This window comes from Coffea arabica, chromosome 10e, assembly GCF_036785885.1.
Source record: "Coffea arabica cultivar ET-39 chromosome 10e, Coffea Arabica ET-39 HiFi, whole genome shotgun sequence".
In the NCBI taxonomy this organism is placed as follows: Eukaryota; Viridiplantae; Streptophyta; class Magnoliopsida; order Gentianales; family Rubiaceae; genus Coffea; species Coffea arabica.
Window position 1 is genome coordinate 6,399,911 of NC_092328.1, and position 20,205 is coordinate 6,420,115.

At 37.4% G+C, this 20,205-nt stretch overlaps 3 protein-coding genes across 4 annotated transcripts; 1 reads left to right on the top strand and 2 right to left on the bottom strand.

Moving 5' to 3' along the window:
• Positions 1 to 1,485: 1,485 nt before the first annotated feature.
• LOC113711122 (uncharacterized) lies at positions 1,486 to 3,498 on the bottom strand. The gene has a single exon (XM_027234286.2). It carries the CDS (start codon positions 2,945 to 2,947, stop codon positions 1,643 to 1,645), a length of 1,305 nt encoding a protein of 434 aa, XP_027090087.1. The 5' UTR covers positions 2,948 to 3,498; the 3' UTR covers positions 1,486 to 1,642.
• Positions 3,499 to 11,926: 8,428 nt separating this feature from the next.
• LOC113711821 (TPR repeat-containing thioredoxin TTL2) lies at positions 11,927 to 15,911 on the top strand. Of its 2 annotated transcripts, none has more exons than XM_027235038.2 (8): positions 11,927 to 12,115; positions 12,238 to 13,237; positions 13,361 to 13,556; positions 13,668 to 13,840; positions 14,051 to 14,381; positions 14,536 to 14,740; positions 14,843 to 14,996; positions 15,641 to 15,911. In XM_027235038.2, the coding sequence occupies exons 2-7, from the start codon at positions 12,297 to 12,299 to the stop codon at positions 14,983 to 14,985; spliced, it is 1,989 nt and encodes a 662-aa protein (XP_027090839.1). In that variant the 5' UTR covers positions 11,927 to 12,115; positions 12,238 to 12,296; the 3' UTR covers positions 14,986 to 14,996; positions 15,641 to 15,911. The 2 variants fall into 2 exon arrangements, with proteins under 2 accessions (XP_027090839.1, XP_027090841.1); XM_027235040.2 differs by having other exon boundaries at positions 12,267 to 13,237.
• A 1,606-nt stretch (positions 15,912 to 17,517) lies between these two features.
• LOC113712794 (uncharacterized) lies at positions 17,518 to 19,129 on the bottom strand. The gene has a single exon (XM_072068197.1). It carries the CDS (start codon positions 18,919 to 18,921, stop codon positions 17,824 to 17,826), a length of 1,098 nt encoding a protein of 365 aa, XP_071924298.1. The 5' UTR covers positions 18,922 to 19,129; the 3' UTR covers positions 17,518 to 17,823.
• Positions 19,130 to 20,205: the final 1,076 nt, after the last annotated feature.

The following is a 20,205-nucleotide window of genomic DNA, read 5'->3' on the forward strand; positions in this document are numbered from 1 at the left end:
TATATATATATATATATATATATATATATATATATATATATATATATATATATAGGTGAAAGACTAATTAAGTAGAACAGGAAGGGCTGAAGTGCTAAAAACAATAATAAATCTGGTCAACAATGGTAGCTGATTCTACTGATCTGCTGAAAATAAAAGGAGAGAAACACAAAAAAAAAAAAAAAAAGGTAAAAAGCTAACCATGTTCTTTAATGGTTGACGGCAGCCCAAAAAGGGGGACTTAACCAAGAAAACAAGCTAGTATGGTGTGCGGTAAAAGCCTGAAACTAGATCAATCAAGACGACGTTTACTTGCAGACCAAAGATACCGCTGCTTCTCTGCACAGCTAGATTCGAATAATTTAATTGCTTGTTTCTGCAGGATAAATCCATGTGTGAATCACAAGCAGTATTCTCAAAAAATATATATGTTAGTTTATCTTAGTGTGGTCTACTGTTGTTAAGATATTTTGAAGAAGTTCATGGTGAGGCCGCAAGTTAGGTGACATTATTGGAAATTTCATATGTTTAGACTGGATCAACTTTTCATTTCCCATTTGATTTATATATGTATAAACTCAGTTATGCCTCGGTATAGTTTACACGAGAAGAAAGGCTCCTCAAGCAAATCTGGGGATATTACTTCCACGTGGTGACCAGGATATAGCTGCAAACTTATTCTCTCTATCCTCCATTAACTTGGGAGTACAAGTAATTGCCCACTTATAAAAGTGAAACTTCTGTATCATTTGTGCAGCAGCTATTAGTATTAGTTTGCTAACCCACGCGATTTATTGATTGACTGACCTGTTATCGGTAATTTTGGACGATCGAAAAAGCATTTGCAATTCAATCGAATTATCAATCAAGTAGTATTTTTCGAGAGAAAAACTATGCAAATTAGAGTCATAAATGTACATGCTTCCATCAAGTTACGGATCAAGAGAGCGAAGCAAAGGCTAAAACATGCACTTCGACAAATTGGCATTCATTGTAATATATACCAATTCAAGAAGTGACCAATTACTGACTTTTTATGAATCCACTAATACCACCATTAAAATAGAGTTTTAAGTGGCGGCCAAAAAGATCCCATAATAATTAGGCACGACTGGCAGTAATCCTTTGATTCCCAACTATATATTGCATAAAACTAGTGGTGCAGAAGGTGATTAAAAAGGCTATAACTTCTAAGTCTTGGAATCTTGAACCCATAGAAACAAAACAAAAAAAAAAGGTTTACGTGGATGCGCAGCAGCATACTTTTGGGTTCTATGAATCCTTTGGAGAAAAATGCAAGATTTGCTTGATAAACACACTATTGTAGGACCTTCGGCTTTGGTATCGTCCAATACCACGTAAACTAAGATCTCAAACCGAAAAAAGGGAAACAAAACCCGCAAGGGAAAAAAAAAAATGCTGAATCAATTAACTTATAAATTAACAATTCTGAATAAAGAAATATTGCCACAAAAACCGGAAAAGGGAGGTGATAACTGATCAAAATTATTAAGAAATACATACACATGTATGATCGTCAGCATATAGCATATAATTTCTGGCCTAACACTTCCTCAAGGTATATAATCCTAATTAATTTAAAATTTGTGTACACTACACAAAAGACTAATTAATTAATTAATTAATCAGAAGGGCAAATCCATGATCCCACTGTACCTTCACCCGCTGAGGTAACATTCTCCAAACCCTTATCATGCTGAAACTCTGATGTTGAAGCCGAACAGTTAAACTTGTAATTACTGATATGCTGACTTGACCCTCCCAAGTTTTCTTGACTAGCATTCAATGTCCCTCCTCCATCTTTCCATCCACTGAGGTTTGCATTCACATTCTGATGGTGATCAGGATGATGGCCTAATCCCAGTTCATCGAAGGAAGGAACGTGACTTGTATTCCCTTGATTTTTCGTGGCAAGGGCGGCAGATGGCTGATGCTTGTTAAGCAGAAGGGGTTGAATTGAAAGCATCTGATTTTGCATGTTCAGTAAATTCTGAGGCTGTTTCGGAAGGCCAAGATGATCAGGAGGCAAAACAGTATTGCTGCTATTACCCCCACCAGCCGAGGGAATATTAGGAATGTTGCCTGCAGCATTTGTTGTAGTTGATGAAACTAGAGCATCAATCATGGTGTGTGATGAAGTCCCAAATGGGGAAAGCTGAACCATCTTTTGTGCCGAAGGCCTTAGAGGATAAAGGGAGCCTAGTGAATCGGCCAAATGACCGGCTGCCCTCAGGTTTGATGCAGCACCAGCTGAGAAAAGATCAAGCCTTCTTGAAAATGGTGAGGCAGCAGCTGAAAATGGAGCTGTTGGGATGCCCGTAAATTCTTGCACCATTTGTCGAAAGTTGGTCGTATCGGTGGTGAGAACGGTGGTCGGGGCCCTCCTTGATGCCCTGGTACGTTTCTTAGGATTTTTGACTACGTTTGCTGGTTGTTGTTGATCAGCAGATTGGAGGAGGGAAGCCTTAGCATCGTTCTTTGTTGCCTCAATACCCAGGGATGGCAGCATAGATGGAGATTGACTATTGAGGCCTTGAACACCACCGGCTAGAACTGATTGAGTTGATGATGAAGCTGTTACATTTCCAAAGTTTGCATAATTGGCTTCAGATCTCAATCCTCTGGGCCAGACGAGGTCATGATTACTACCATATTGAGTAGAAGTAGTGTTTGTATTTCCACCACTTGGGTTATTGGCTAGTAACGATTGTGGAAAAGCATCAAGACTATTCTGTGAATGAGGATGGAACAAAGTACTAGTGGGTTGGTGAGGAAGAAGTTGTGGAACAGAAGCCTGTGGATGGTCTGAAATTGAACCAAAATGGGCTGATGGATTCAAGAAGGAAGAGATCGATTCACTACGTGACTCATACTCTTCATCACCGCCGCTTGAAGATTGCATACTTCCACTATTCCCAGAATCCATTACCACCAGGCGGCTACTTGATTAATTGCTCCTGTGTATGGCACGAAGATGAAGAAAAATAAAAATTGAAAAACTACTAGTCTACCAAATAATAATGATGGCTAAGCTCTGAGGAAAAATAGAGAATCTTCTCATGGACACGAATGATCAAAAGATATCTCTTCTGCAAGAAAGCAAGCCATGAAGTGAGTGAAGAGATGTTTATTTTTCAGAAAAAGCTCTCATAAAGTAATCATATTCTCACTTGAACGAAAGCCAAATAAGATAAATGAAAAAGGCATCTAGCAAGGGGTTGTTTCTTTCTAGATGAGGGAGATTATGGAGTAGGGTTTTAGGAGAAGGCAAAAGGGAAAAAAAGAAAGAAAGAAGAGGAAATGGAAGAGGAGAGGTTTTATAACCTTTTAGGAAGCTCTAACAAAGAGGAAGAAGTTTTTGAGGTTATGGATGTCTAGCACTAAGAAAGGGAGACATTTCCTCTATGGATTGAAGAAGAGTGGTGGGGTCTGTATTGGAGGAGGAGAGCTAAGAAGCTGCCGGTAGGTGGCAACGGGTCAAACTCAAATAGAGATTGAGAGAATGGTTTTGTGAAATTGAGTGTGAAAGCAAGAAAAGGATATGTGACAAAAAGGTTCAAATAAAACTCTTCACAAATGGGAAATGATTCAAGGAACCTATAGTAGTAATTCAATCATCAAAGTGAAAAAGGAAAGAAAAAAAAAAGAAAGAAAAGAAAACATCCAAAAGGATGGTAGGCAACTGAACTAGAATGAGGTGGCTAAAGGTAGTTGTGAGGGAGAGAATGAGATGGAACAAAATTACAGTTGGTACCACCATAGCCACTTCTTCTGCCGCCATCTACCTTCATCTCAGTTGTTGTATCAAATTTTTCCTAGTAATTTCATTTCATGTTTGGGAACTCAAAATTTCATTTCATCGATCTCATTGTATTCGATCTGCTATCATGTATCATAATAATTCATGCATACCCATATTTTATACATACATACTTAGCGAATTGAACATATCACCAAGAATTAATGATGGATTGCCATATATATATATATATATGATTATGTAAATATTTTTTTTTACTAAATAAATAAAGATGCAAGCAATTAGAATTTTATATCATTGTAAATGTTTAGCAGAAAAGTGATTAAACATTATTGCTAGTCATATTTAACAATATGATTGTTTCTCCACAAAAATTACCATGAGCAACTTTGACTTCTCTTGCAGGTTGATGAGGGTTAAAGAAGAGAAGAGGCCGGAAAAGGGCCAAAAGGCAGAGAGTGTATTAGAAACTACCACCTGCTACCCAATTATTCGAACAATAGATAACCAAGTAAAATTCTCTTTGCCTCAGTCTTTGACTGAGTCAGTCTTGAACCCAGAAATTCTGGTCGAGAATTGGAAAACAATAGTGGTGTATTCAAAAGCTATAATTGAGAGCAACATCAGGGAATCTTTTACAGTCCTCGTCCTCCAAGAATTAAGATTACAAGTCATAATTATTTCTTGCTTAAGCTTAACTTTTTTTCCTATGCTTGTTGAATTGTTTACGTAGGTAAAACCTAAGCCACAGCAGGATTTGTAGGTTCATGAACCATTTTTATCCTACAATTTTTTTTTTTTTTAATATTTTCTTGCAATCTTTCGCAAAATCTTTTATACAACATGTTTTCCCATGAGGGTGGATATTCTAAACATATATTTTCTTCTGATAGAGATAGATTGATTAGTTGAACCGCATTCTAGTTAGCTGCAACCATACAATTTTTTATGGGCATTAAACAAACATTATTAGTGCTAATCGACGGTTTAACCGAGTCATTGAGATGAATGAAAGATTCCATGGTGTGCTACTACTAATCCAATGTGTGTTTCCAAAACAAAACAAAGAATCAATTTTAAAATACTGCTGCTGCTGGCTGGGTGATATGCGTCTCTTTCACCTGTTTTATAACATATTCCCCCTCCGGTAATGCCTATTGGCCAACCCTACCAATCAAATTCCCAGCCTCTGGCATCCAAATTCCTTCGAGTTCCACACGGAATATTTAAGAATTGCGGCCGCATTTCAATTGCATTTTCTTTTCTCTTGCCTTGACGAATATACTAGCAGTAATTTATGGCTGTCAAAACCTTAATTTCTACTCGGTTCAAGATGTTATATCTTAGATCACAAGTAGTACTTTTTTTTTTTTTTTATTAGGGATAATATGAAAATGGATAATAATATCTCACTACTGCATAGCATAGCAAATCGAAATAACAATCAAAATTTTACAAAGTAACACCCTGTACGTTAAATGTGCTCAGAGGATAGGGTCCACTTAGAAGATAATGATGAACTTTGGTGGCTGAAACTGAAAGACGATAGGGAGGGGGGAGGGAAAGCCCATTTCTTGGATTAATTGCATTGCGTTCGAAAGCTTAATAGGTTGGTGACCTAGTATTCGCTTGGTTGGTTTGATGGTTCCATCTACTTGGGATTCATTAATTCACTCTGGTTTGAGCTGCACTCTTCCTTTTCTTTACTCCTAATTGTTTTTCACATGCCTGAATTCTTCTTTCTCATCTGGATGCACTTGAAGATTTATTCGTAACTAACCATCTTTCTCTTGTTTGCATTAACGTCCATCCTGTGTAGGATAGGAATATTTTTTTTTTTCTCATTAGGGACTAGTTGATTGACCTGACCTGACCTGACCTTTCCTAGAGATGCCTTCCAAATTAATTCAATCTCACTGCCCTGGTCTTATCTCCGTTTACTGACTGCTTTAACAACAACGTTTATATGTGTCAAAATACTGAGAACAATTTATATGTGTCCTAATCAACTTAGTTGAGTCTTGAGAACTTTGGAATATACTGCTAGATGTGCTTAACCGTCCAAAGTTATCGGCATAATTTCATTTTATTTTTTTTAAGGGAGACTCCACTTCTGGGGAAAGAAAGGATTTCAGACTCGAACCAAGAATGAACGTCGCGTAATTTTTCCTCATAAAAAATGTCACGTAATTTCCGTCGTGCATTTCTGTATGTTATGTGTCAAATTTTCGTCAACAAACAAAAAATTCAAAATGCAAGAACCAATGTCACATTATTCTAACGCAATTAGTATATATAAGCTCACATGAACAATAATCAAACATAATATATATCTTTTTAAGATGTACAAGATGAATTACAACTTGTTGAAGAGCTTTTATATTCTTCACGAACAGTGGTCAGTTTCTGGGCCTCTCCGGATTGAAAGACGAGATTACCGAAGAGAGGTTTTCTGGGTTGGATTATCCATTAAGACACAGAATTAGTCCAAGCCCATTTCAGAGTCAGAATCTGCTAGCCAGTGCCCGTTCCAACAAAGGCTGTTATCAGTGTTTAGGGGCACACCTTCTTAAACAGCACAGTAGAATTCTTGATCGGGTCTGTGACATTTTTTGTCAATGGGCTTTGAAACTCTTGACGCTTAATTTTGTCTATCAAAAAGAGTGAAGGCTCCGTTTGGAATTCTCAATTTTTAAAAAACAAGTTTTTAATGTACAATGTTATAGTAATACAGAAATAAAAATAATTCCAAAACATCACACCCATACAATATTTTAAAAACAACCCCAAATATACACCACCACCAACCACAAAAAACGTACCACCACCCGCCACTCCTTCCCCCTCTCTCCTCGCCCTCCTTCTTTCTCCTTTTCTCTCTTCCCTTCTCTTTCTTCTCTCCTTCTTCTTCCTCTCTCTTGCTTCCCTTCTCTCCCCCTTCTTCCTCACGTCTCTCTCGTTGCCCCCCTCCCCCCCCCCCTTTGGTAATTGACCATGATGATTAGATCAGGTCTGGTCGCTATGGTCGGTGACCAGTTTTTGGTCACAACTCGCGACCAAATTTGGTCACGGGTGGCTACCATTTTCTGCTTGCAACCCCCGATCAAAGAGGGGCGGAGGGAGGGTGGCAGGGGAAGGGAGGAGAGGGGTGGGATAGTGGTCGGTGGTCGTAAGATTTTTTAAAATTTTAAAAATATTTCAAAATGTATTTTCAAAAACACCATTAAAAATATTTAAAATAAAAATTTTTCACGTACATTGTTATAGTAAAATATTTCAAAAACATTTTAAAAAATAGCTAATTCAAAAACATTCTAAAAAATAGCTAATCCAAACAGGACGCATTTTTCTGTAATGACTGTATAAGTGTCCAGCGTCTCAAGCCCATTAATCGCAAAGTTGACTTTGGACATATTTTTGTCATCATTTTCTTTACCATTTTCCTGTGCAGTGCCTGATCTAAAGAGTCATCGGGGGATAAACGAAACTAATCAAGTCGAATACTTTAATATTCAAATTTGTTTGATTATTTTAACGAATTTAAAATTTTGTTCAAACTTGACTTGCTTAGTGATCGAATTTAAATTGAACGAGTTTTTTTTTATCGAATTTAAAAGTTATGCAACACAAAACGCTATTCATACTTGATTTGACTAGTTCGCAAATCAACTCAAACGAGCTTTTGCCAAGTCAAATTGGATTCGACAAATAGTTTGATTTTTTTTTTCAGTCCTAAAAGTCATGCTTGATTTCTATCAACAAAAGTCCCCGAAGGGACCATGCCTGAATTTTAGTTTCCGAGATGCTTATTTAAAGAATGCTTTCTAAGCATTTAAAACCGTACCTTTTATAGTCTAATCGTCCTTATTAAAGTTTGTTCTCGTAAACAAAAATTTTGATAAGAAAATTCGATTTAAAAAAAAAAAAATCAAAGGCCTGCATACAACAGGATGGAAGAATTTAATTTATATTTCCCCTGCATGCAACTGTTAATGATGAATATAACTTTCTTCTGTGTTGGTTTTATAGCAAACTGTGATAAATGAATTAGCACAAATATTACTGGGGCTCTGACCGATGAAAATTCCCCTTTTTCAAACTTTTTTTTTTAAAATTTTTTTGTGGAAGTAGGACAAAAGTTGCTTCAAGTAGGACAAAAGTTGAAGCATAGTGTGAAGCATGATTTATTTGGTTGGAACTTGGTATTATAAGGACTTATGTGAAAAATGACATGCGCTTGAAACGGGTGAATTAATAACTTAATTGTAATGTAACTAATTTTTTTAAACATTACAGCATTTTTTGAAATGTGATGTACGTGAAATAAAAATATAATTAAAAAATAAAATATCTGAAATATATGTCTATGATGTGAATATAATAATATTTACAAATAACGAGCTATCCAAGCACACTCACTACAACTGCAAGAAAGACTCTCAGATGTAACATGTAAAGTACAAGTTACAACAGTATCCTGGATAATTGAGCTAAGAAACATGGTACATCATCAATAAATTAATTTCGAGCGAATTAAAGGCATTTTGTGTAGGTTTATCTTCGATAAGTCAAGGACCCCCCAACAGGATTGCTGGTTGAGGAAGATTTCCAAAGCCCGCCCTAGGAATGGGATGAGCCAACTGGGAATGTCTTTTAGAAAGCAGGGCATATCCAAATATGAAGCAAAAACCTAGCTCCCACTTGAATTCTTGGATCAGGCGTCCAGATTTTATTGCTTTACGTGCATACATAGCAAAAAATGCAGCTGGTGCCTACACTTTTCTCGCCCTCTACGTTAGACTTTCTAGCAAAAATTCCTCTTCATTAGTACTTTTTTCCCCCTACGATCGATATCATTTCAGCTTAAACAAGAAGGAGCTTGAAGAAGAATCTCGAGTGCTTAAGAATCAAGAAAATGGGCTCACCTTTATCAGCAATTCTGTGCCAAATATTTTTCTCAGTGTTGCTATGTACTGTGTTTGAAGCTTCACTTTTTAAGTGAGCATCTGCTCCACAGATTGACACGTGAAATGTTGTCTTGCTTTCTACAGGCTGAATGGTTCTCCACTCATAGCATTGCCAAAAAGCCATAATAACTCCCCCGACCAAACAACCCCCTCTTTGGCGGGATATAAAGAAAATGGGGGAAAGAAGAAATCAATCTATTGTACTATGAATAAATTTTCAATCATGTGACACCCCTCGAAATGCCATAACTTGTACTAACACTGATGAAGACTTCTAAAATTTGTAAATTCTAAAATCCTTAAGCTAAAGCCCTTCTTCTATCTGTCCCCTACAGGGTCAGAGTCAGAAACAGGAAAAAAAGAAGTGAAAATTGGAGGAAGCCAAAAATCCATTGGAGATAGCTCACGGCTGGCTAATAATTAGGTTGGCATGCAAACTTGGAAGATTTATTGACGTTTCAAAGATTGTGTGCGATCTTTCTATACTGTGTGCCTTGCTTCAGTCTGTTTTCCACATGAGCCATGCGTTCAATTAATATGACTGGCGGAATAAAAGTGCTAATTCTTTTTGCAGCAGTGGACATTGTCGGTCAAGAGAAATTTGAGTTTGAAAAATATTATACTACGAATGTCGTAGATCAAAGCGATGTAGTAAAACAAGTGAAGAAATGAGTCCTCCTCATGAAGATACTAAATGGTTAATTGGTAATGTAATTACTGATTACGGTACAAATATAGGGTAGCTGTTAATTGCACTAAAGTGGGGATTCAAATACATGGGTAGTAGTCCCATATTCTTGCTTCGTTGAAACCTCTAGGACGTTTTTGGTTTCATAAAGGGAATGAGGAAGAAGTAAGCAAGCAATAGTTTTAGCTTAAAACATTGAGAAACTCGTTCTTATCTGCTAAATCATCCTACAAAGATTAATAGGGAAACAATAGACGACTCATAAATTTATCATTCGTCGGGCAGAATAATATACAACTAATTGTCCCTTTCTAACTTGGAATATCATTATAAATGTAAAGATGTAGCCACTTAATTCCAAAGATTTAGTTTCCAATTCCCCATTGATCAAATCTGCAAGAATTTTATAGGTGCTGTAGTTTCTGAAGAGTGTTCACTCAAAGGACATTTTCATCTCCAATACACACAGCTGGAACAATACTTTTATCAAATGATTACTAAAAGATTACTCATAATGCAGTCCTCTTCAAGATGCAATGGTAATGGTCTCACCAATTCCTGCCTTCTGGTTTCCAGATATATTGTTTGTCGCCACAACAAAATTGCCTCTTATACGGCATTAAATAGACTTTGGACCCAATCGTTCACATTTCCACTTCAGCCCATTATTTCTTGTTCTTCAAGAGGTTTTGGTACGAGTTCACATTCCACATTTCTGGGATTACACACAAATGAACAGCATCCAAGAAAAGAGAATATGTTTGTAAAGAGGTTAAATCAAATTTTACTAAAGGTTAATGGGGTACAAAAACCTCTGTTTGGCTTAAAGGATCGATCTGCTTGAGTCAAATGAGGTGTGAAGTTTGACTACTTCTTCGGCATTTAGCTGAGGAAGTTCAGAAAGAAGTGATGATGATTGTATAAGATTTAGGCTGTGGCTCCCTCATCATCTTCCATCTACTTCTATCTAAAGGGACTATAGAATTTTTCTTCTTTCCCTTTTTCACTTTTGTCGGCAAAAAAAAATTACACAATGGCTTGCAACTCATAAAGATTAAATTGGCCTGTTTAAAGTTAAAACATGCATGGATCATCACCAAAAAGATCAAAATGGCCTGTTTAATTTGTTAAGTGAAAAGTTTTACTTTCTCATTTTTTTTTCTTTAATTAGTTCCATCTAAATGAAAATTGACCCTAATCAATTTTTAGGTAATAAAATTACCGTCTGCATTCTCCTCCTACGTGGTATATAGATACAGAGATAAACTATTTTAGGGTATTAGGCAACTTTCATACCCTATCATCTGCTACTCAATGAAGGAATTTTCATGGATGGTTTCACTTTAATTCCTTGAGGATAATTAGCCCATCTTTTGATCTGGTCAAACTTGATGGAGATGTTTTCTGTGAGGGGGTTCGTGTTGCCGGCCGGAGCTGGTTCTTTAATTATAACTGTTAATTTGTACTATCAATTACTTAAGCCGGCGGTAACTAATTTCTAATAATTCTCCAAAAAAAGCAGAGATCGAGCCAAGTGGTGATCAGAGGTCATACTAAGCAAAGTCCGTTTGTGCTATCTTTGGTACCCTAAAAGACAAATAACCGAGCCAATCACAATTCCAACTCCTCCACTCAGGCACCAAAAAAAAAAAGGAAAAGAGGGCACTGCACCAACTCTATAAGCTCTAAAATAAAAATATTTCATGTCTCCACTAAATTGTGGTGTGGTATAAGTAATTTTTATCCAAACGAGATCATTAATTTTATTTTTTGGGGGTTAGTTTCTGTTCAATGACCATATCCATCTCCAGAACCACTCTTTTGAGCTCCAATAGTAAAACAAAACCCACAATTACAAGGCAACACAATTTTGTTTGATTCAAGAAATTCAGATATTGGCTGATTAGATCTTTCATATTTTGGTAATTATTTATGCCTCCCGTGAGCTTGATCGATCTTTGCCAATTGAGTAAAGACACCATTGGTTTTTAATTTAAAACGTTTGACAACTAGTTTTTTGACATTTTTGTTTTATGATTATCATAAGCATGTCTCAATTTTTTCACACGTAATTATTCTTGGTTCCTTGTGTGCACTATGGAGTTTGTCAATTCCGTCATATGACCAGGAAATGGAGCCTGCCAATTCCTTGCATCATTATTGTTATCTGTCTTGATTTTTGAATTGAGTTTCCTCAAAAAAGAAATATTCGATCTAACATTTTCCTTATTATTGAACTGATTCATAAAAGGCTTTCGCACTTGAAATATTTTAATCCATTGAACTGATTTACTGTCCATATACTGGATATGATTTGAACAAGTCCTACTTATTTCTAGTACTAATTGGAAACTGTCACAAAAATTTATAGAATAGAATTTTTGTCGAAGTACAAGATTATTATTACAACTCTGTTGGTAAGATGTCCAAGTAAATCCTAGTATATTAATATAATTATTGGCTAGTCTTTTGTAATTTGGATTTGGCAGAGCCTCAACTGGCAAAAGATATAAAGTTGGTTCCTTGGCATCCACTCTTGAGGCTCAAAGATGTATATATATGTATATACTTCTCTTTGATGAACTTGACCTTTCATTGAACTCTTCTCTCTGAAGCCATATTGTGACTTCTTCTCCTTTATGTGATTTGAAATTCTTTACAGGGCTGAAGATTAAAATGGTATGCTAATTTATTCTTCACATCAAGATTTATGATCACCTGTTTATTTTATACGTAACAGCAGAGAGTTCAAAGCTCCTGCAACAAATTAATTCTTTTTTGTTTGTTGCATCACTCATCAGGTAGATTTTATACTGTTTGACAAATTCAGTGAACAGCCAGTCTGTTAGAAGAGGTTTCCATGGCAGAAACTCCAGAGATTAGAAAGGAGGGGTGTGGACTGGTGGGAGCAATTTTGCAACGTGGGGTGTTGAAGCCAAGAAAGACATCAGAGTCGCCAATTCCTCGGGACAGCAGCAAGAGAACACCTGTAAAGTTTCTGAGGTTTTATGCTTCAAAGAGGCAAAGAGGCAGCTCGGACGAAAATGATATGGCAGCCGCCATGGACTCCTCAATTGTAGCTAAACCTCCTCTGAAGCTAGCTGAAAAAGCACCGCGAAAACCGAGCATGGATAGCACAATGTTTTCCACCGCACAAGGCCACAGAACTGGACATTCTAGTAACAGCTCAATGTCATCTGTCAACAATTCAAGTATGATCAGTACCTCGCAAGTAGTGAATTCTGAGTACACTCGGATGTTAAGGAGGGAACCAACCTTCACTTCAAGCGAGTTTAGTGTGACAAGTCACAGGAAATCCAATGTCAGTAGCAAAGGACATCTGTATCGTGCGTCTACAGGCAGTGTTATGCTTGTAGGCCATTTGGGAAACTTGAAGCAGAAAGGACACAATAAATCATTGAGTGATTCTGCGAATTCTAGGACTGTTCAGAAGGGAAATCTTAGTGGTAAATTTGCCCCGGCCACAGCTGCAATGGGGAACATTCTGAAGAAGCCAACTGAAAGGAACCATACTTCTGGTTCGTTGAATACGTTGGACCCTGAGGCACTGAAATGTCTTGGTAATGAGAAGTACCAGGAGGGAAAGTTCAAGGAGGCATTGGACCTGTACAATCAAGCAATTGCTATTGATCCAAACAAGGCATCTTTCTATAGCAACAAGAGTGCTGCTTTGATGAGTTTAGGCAATCTCATTGAGGCAGTTTTTGAGTGTCAAGAGGCCATCCGACTGGATCCTTCGTATCATAATGCTCATTATCGTTTGGCGAGATTGTTTATCAGGTATAACAATCTGAACTTGCTCAAAATGAAATCATTCTAGAATAAATGAAAACTTGATATCTTGTCATCTGCGGGAATGTCTGAAACCTAACAGAACTTATCGTTGTCCGTACAATCAAACAGATTGGGAGAAGCAGGGAAAGCTATAGATCACTTCGAGAAATCAGGGCGCAAGGCTAGCAGTAAGGACATTTCCAATGCTGAGAATCTTGAGACACACCTAAATAGGTGCTCCGGAGCTCGGAGGCAAAAGGATTGGGAGACATTGCTCAATCAAAGTCAGGCTGCAATAGCAATGGGTGCAGATTCAGCACCACAGGTTTAATATCTTATTCCATGAAGAAAATTCTAATCCCTAAAAATTCATTGTCCCATGTTCCATGCAGTCATTATACTGTTTGACGCCTTCTGTTTCGCTGTCCTTTTGAAGATCTATGCTATGCAAGCAGAGGCCTTGATGGAACTCAGCAGGGACGACGAGGCATACAAAGTTAATGATGAAGGACCTGATTTTGACATTGAACTTCATACTAGGTTTCTTGGCTCAGCTGAAACTGCTAAGTTATTGGTAGTTCGATCTAAGATCTTCATGGCTGCAGGCAGGTTAGTAGAATAGTCATCTCTGGGCCTACAAGTTCATTCAATCCTACTCTAGTCATCTTGAGGAATCAGTTAATTCAAGATAGCTGTGGTACGAGATATATTGTCTTGGAAGGAGGATAAACAATCCAATTACTACTATGTAACACCAGCATAAATAAAGAAACAAGATTTAATATTCTAAACTGGACTTTGCCTTTGATGGTTTGACAGGTTTGAGGATGCTGTGGCTGCTGCAAGACACGCAGCACGACTTGATTCCAGTGATGATGTGAAATCACTTGTAAAGAAGGTTGATTTTGTTGCATCAACACGGATAAAGGGAAACAGGCTTTTCAATGCATCAAGGTATGCTGAGGCTTCTCTTGCATATACTTCAGCACTAGAGGAAGTGCCATACAACTCTGTCTTGCTTTGCAATAGAGCAGCTTGCCGATCTAAACTGGGACAATATGAGAAAGCAGTTGAAGATTGTACAGAGGCCCTTAAAGTACGACCTTCGTATAGCAAAGCCAGGTTGCGAAGGGCGGATAGCAACGCTAAGGTAGCTCTCAGTAGAAGGACATAATTTCTCGTCCAATTTCCTTGGCTTTTCAACACTACAAAGAAAAGAGAAACAAAAACTTGGATGCCTTGCTTTAATTCCAATTCTATGAACAACAGATCGCTCATTCTCTCTCATGTTTCATATGATTTAGCTTGAACGATGGGAGGCAGCACTAGAAGATTATGAGACGCTGATGCGCGTAGTTCCCGGGGATGAGGAGGTAACAAAGGGATTCCAAGAAGCAAGAAAGCAGGTGAAAAAGCAGCACAACTATGAGGTACAAGAGCCAAGAACCAGTTCTGATTTGAAGTCAGTCATTAGCAACAAGCCAGCGGGAAAAATTCTCACAGCAGCCGGTAATTCACAATTTGATTGCCAATCCTGCATGCATTTGTATTTTTATCGGGTTTAATTGTTTATCAATGCCTACACTTCCTTACTGCTTTCGATGGATACAGAGTTCTATGGTAGTAGTACCAGCTTCAAGCTCCCAAATGGGATTGATTTTGATACCAGCAGTGGAGCAAATTGTGCTGCTGCTACTAATACTACTGATTTCGGCCGCTCCGTGACAACCTTGAGAGAAATTTTCACCCATTAACCATGAAAAAGGTTTGTAATTTATGCGTCAAAGACCCCAAACTTAGGCGGATCAAACTTTGAGACTACAAGAAATGTAGCAATAGTACGGTTTAAAACTAATAAACACGTATATTCTAAAATTTCATTTGTTTTTGTACATTAGCTATGCTTTCGAATCTAAATTGTTTTTCAGTTTTGTTGTGAAAATTTCTTCTCCATTGATATTTTAACTTTTCGTGGGTCTACCACTCTTGTAAAGGGTAATATTCGTGAAGTTTTAGTTTTTTTTTTTTGGAGAGCAATATATAATAGGAAAGAAAATTTAAAATTTTTTGTGGGGGAAGGGGAGGGGGACAAATAAATAACAACATTCAAAATAACCAAACTTTCTGAGCTTAAAACATAATTTTCTCAAAGTTGGGGGAGCAGTTGCATTGCGTCCCCTCAACTACATAAAGGGATACAGCTTGCCAATAAAGGGGTTTGAAAACTGATGTATCTGCTATCTCTAGACTAGATAGTGATCAAATATATAAGTTTAGATAACAGCTTTTGGAATTTATCAGATGTAGCATTTGCTAGGACTTTCTGCATTTGCTAGGACTTTCTTTAACTTGTTTGTTTTACATGTCTGATGGCAATGGCTCATGTGGGGTGCCAAATGACTGTATCAGGTACTGGATGCTAAGAGAATCCAATACATGAGCAATTTAGAAACTGTGGAGATTAAAGAAGTAAAGGAAACCGTCAGACATTAAGTGGAAGTTTGTATATATTTCCTCAATTTTTTTTTTTGGGTGTGTATCTTTTCACCTCGAGTACACTTTCATGTCTTCTATTCTATTCTTTCTATTAGTTGTTTGAGAATATTAAGCTAATTATTAGTCAATTTCGATTATTCTATTCATCAATTCATCAAATGTTTGTTTGCATTCATTTTATAAACTGTTTCTGATTGTTGATTGCTGCCCGTTTTGTTTTGCTATGATTTCTGATTCCACAATTTGACCTTGTTAACCTTGCGTTGCCCGGAAAGTCAAACGACAAATGGAGCACCATCATTCATCCAAATACTAGCAATAAGGAGGGTTGGGCTTGAGTTGAAATAACAGAGGGACATAATGATTGAATATCATTGCTACCACCAAACATTCTTTGTTGGCAATAATAATGTCCCTTTTGAAGATCCCCCCACCCTCTCAGTGGCTATCCACCTAACTCAATATGAAAATAACGAAAGAGGGGTAGAATGAATGAATGATTCATTGAGAAAATCTTCAATCCACATTGTTTGAGAAAATCTAACTGGCAAATTTTTCAATTGTCAGATTCAATAGAAACGTCTGAGTGTAAGCTAGCAAATTTTGGACGTATGCTCTAATCGTATGTCCTTAGATGAATTTTAGGCGTGCTGCGAGCATAACTTATAGTAATTAGCATATTTTGTGATGTCTGTCAATCAATCAATCAATTAGAATCTCTTCAGAATTTTCCTTTGACCTTTGTTGAGCAAATGATGCTGAACGAATTCCAACAACAATGTAATTAGTAAATTTGTTATTTTCACTTGAAAAAGCCCTGCTTTTAGCATCTTGGAAAGTTGAAATAATTGTTCCAAGGATTATTTGGGAGAAATACCTAACGTTGAAGTATAAAGTGTAGTTACTAGTCATTGTACGATGCCCAAGTGAAGTCCAAATAAAATCCCTCCACAAATTCAAGTTCAAATTAAATTACAACCCCCTCTTTTCCTTTTCTTGGAAATTTCAACCTCTTTGCTTAAAAGAAAAAGAAAAAACACCTCGTCCTAGTACAATATTAAGTAATTGTACACCAATAATCTGGATTCCTTCCCGATAAATTTAAATATTGGAACCTCTTAAAGCAATTGGATACATGGTTTATGAAATGTATATCTAACATCGGCTTACAAATTTAAAAACCTGAAGAAGCTTATTACTAATTGGATTTCCATGTTTCTTTCTTTCTTTCTTTCTTCCTTTTTTTCAATAATTTCTTTGCATTTGCATGATGCTCCAAGCAATTAACTGGAAATTAAGGAAGAACTTTTGCACCTTGAAAAAGAAAGATGCTCTTCATGTGCAGCGGCTTCTTTAGAGTTTAGATCCCGAATTTCCGATCAGTAACCATGAAGGCCTGAATTTTCCAAGGGCCTTCTAGATCATCCTCGGTTGTAGTGACCTTTTTCCTTTTTTTTCCTTCAACATTCACAAAATTCACGAAAATTTTCCAAGAATTTCTGAATTTCAATAATATTGGAAACATCCATTTATTTTCGCTCATTGCCACGAAAGCGCAAAAATATAGATTAAATTACACTTTTCCTACTCTTCTTGGGTACATCCACAGTGCTGATCCCCTTAAAACATGCCAAAAGAAACTAGCTTTCATCTTCGGGGCTAACTTTCATCATCAATCAGAAAATTTAGCAGATCAAAGACAAATTAATGAACAAAAAAGAGCAGAGCTAGGAAATGGCATGATCAGTTAACTATTAATTATGTAATGGATTTGCTCATAAGAAGATGCGTTTGGCAGAACAACTTTCTATCAGATGTAGCATTTGAGCTGGGAACTTTAAACTTCAAATGGCTATATACATATGGATTGAGAGTATCTGCTTTGCACATCAGACCACATCATACAACTTCAACTTCCTAAGCAGAAAAAGAGAAAGTTGAATTTCAAGGATTTCCACGCAATTTCAGAATATAAATAACATCAATCATAGGAGGTAAATATCACGTAACCCAAAAAAAAATTATCAAAATTAACAAGAAAATTTGAAGCAAGAAGAATATGGAAATGCAGGGACCTCGATCGTAGTAATCATGTATCACCTCTTCCAACTTCGACTTCTTGATAGTGAATCTTTAATCCCACCAACAACCCAAGTTTCTTTTGCTATATCAGAAGAAAATTTGTAGAAATCAGCAGTGCCACATCTCATCACAACTAAGTTATCTTTCCTCTTATTCTCTTCTTCCATGGCTAGAACCTCAGCCCTTTTACCATCTTCTTGCTCCTTTGTTTGCTTCTCATCATCATGATCATCGTCATCATCATGCCTTTCCTCTTCTTTATCATCATTATCTTCTTCCTTTTCTTCTAGCCTGGTTTTCGCGGGAGCAGATCGACAGCGCATGAGCAATAATGCATTCGGTGGAGGAGCACAAGGTGCTTCAGTGGCTTCTTCTTTAATCAATTTATTGTCTGTCTTGACCAACTCAGTCTTATTAGTGCTGTTGTTTTCTTGAAGAACCATGAACCATTTGGAGAAAACAGTTCTTGAAGATTCACTATCATGATCGTCACTTGCATCTTTGCCAAGATGGTTATTTTGATGGTGATCTTGGTGGCATTCGTCATCATCTTCATTAACGTCATCTTCATCATCAGAAGTGATTGAAGTCGAAGGAAATGCACCGAAGCATCGAAAATCGAATCGAATGCTTCTTAAGCATGTTAAGAACTGCATGACATCCTTCTTGAATCCTAGTGCTTCAACCCAACCTGGTCTCTTCTTGTGTTTTGATTTTTTGTGTAGCCTCTCAATCTCTTCCATGACAGATTGCCAATTCTTGCATGAGCTGGCTTTAGGCTTTATTTTGATTTGGCCAGCACAAGTGACTTTTGGTGATGTTGGTTCATCAATCTCCTTGCTCATTGGCTTGTTTTTGGCCCACAGGATTGGGCTTGCTTGGCCTGCAACTCCATTTCTTGTGCTAGATTTCTTTATTAGGTGGTGGCGGTGGTTGTGATGATGGTGGCTGTGCGGGTGGTGGTGCTGGTGCTGGTTGTGCTGGCGTTTGCTTGGTTCTGAAGGCCTAGCTGGACTACAAATTGGCTTTGGCATTAGTGTCAGATGGGCTCTGGATGGGAAACATACTAATAGATCTGTGGAGGGAGGCCCTTTGCCTTCTCTGCTTTTCATTTTGTTTTCTTCTTCCTCTTGCTCCTCTATTTGCTCTTCTTATTGCTAGTTACTATGCTTTAGATCTTGTGGTTGATGAACTGTATATGCGAAATTTGATGCTTGGGGCTTTGAGTAGTGCTTTGGTTTGATGAGATTTAAAATAAATGTGAGAGAGGCAAAGCACTGACAGCTTTCCTTTTATAACTTTTTGTTCATGAATTGTGTGTCCTTCTTTACCATCTTTAATGTTGATTTTGTTGCAATCCCTCTCCTTTTTGCTCTCTTTATTTAAAATAGGGTCACCAGTCTAACACCGAACTTCTTCTTTAGCCTTTGCTTTTTTGACAAACCAAATTAAATAAAGCAAGAGAAAAATGAAAAGTTGATGCCCCACGAGCCTTGTTTCATGATCCAATCATGCCTAGCTCTCAACTTTGTGAGCCCATGCCAGTTAAGGGTCATGCTAGCGATAGTGCTTTCCTAGTCCTGATTTCGCACAAATTGTTCCAACTAGCCAACTACCAAACAACTCTTTATTTCTTTACCACATTAACCTTTAGATTATAAAATGGCTTTGGTGAGCTCAAATCCTAGGAGGGACTTCTTCAGCAGAAGATAATCATCGAATCTCATTCAATCTTAATTATATTTGTGTAGCAAATCAGTGCCTGCACACCTCTTACTGCATTTGTTAACGCGTTAGAAGTATGCGCTAAAAGAGAAGGCATATAACTACAATATAGTCCGGATTCTCCACAAATACTCTGGCAGAGCAGAGAAAAGGGTGCCAAAAGTTTAGCTAGATGGTAACAAAATGTGGAATTACTAAAGTGATGACCATGCCATAATGAAGGGATGGCCCCCAACCCATAACTGCATCTTGCTTTAGGATTAGACTTCTCAACTTTTGGGTTTGGTCCTTCCACGAAGTTTTTTGTCACTTTAAATTTTGAGATAGGGAAAAAAGGGCAGGTCCCGCCTTGTGGCTTGGACAAAGGGTTGGCAACTATTTTTTCAGGCAATTTCCTCCCATTAATGCCTTCAAATGGATGCCTTGACGCCGTTTAGTGTCTTTCGAAACAGTGATTCAAGGTCTTCAGGCACTGTCCATGTTCTAAAAGGCTTCCAATCCCAGCCACAAAAGAATTTCACATCACGTTACCTATACCTTCTGCAGTTGCCCATATTATATCATGTTAGTTACTTTAAAGAATTTGAGGTTGCAATTCTCAGGTTGGAAAATAGCCTTACACATTGTCAGTGAATGAAGAGTTGGACGCTAGTTTGTTGCCTGAGGCAATG

Excerpts from the sequence above, each read along its gene's own strand:
- LOC113711821 (XM_027235038.2), top strand. The coding sequence starts at position 12,297 with ATGGCAGAAACTCCAGAGATTAGAAAGGAGGGGTGTGGACTGGTGGGA. Across the intron at positions 13,557-13,667 it reads GTGCAGATTCAGCACCACAG|ATCTATGCTATGCAAGCAGA; the intron begins GTTTAATATCTT and ends GTCCTTTTGAAG. Across the intron at positions 14,741-14,842 it reads AAAAATTCTCACAGCAGCCG|AGTTCTATGGTAGTAGTACC; the intron begins GTAATTCACAAT and ends CGATGGATACAG.
- LOC113712794 (XM_072068197.1), bottom strand. The coding sequence starts at position 18,921 with ATGAAAAGCAGAGAAGGCAAAGGGCCTCCCTCCACAGATCTATTAGTA.
- LOC113711122 (XM_027234286.2), bottom strand. The coding sequence starts at position 2,947 with ATGGATTCTGGGAATAGTGGAAGTATGCAATCTTCAAGCGGCGGTGAT.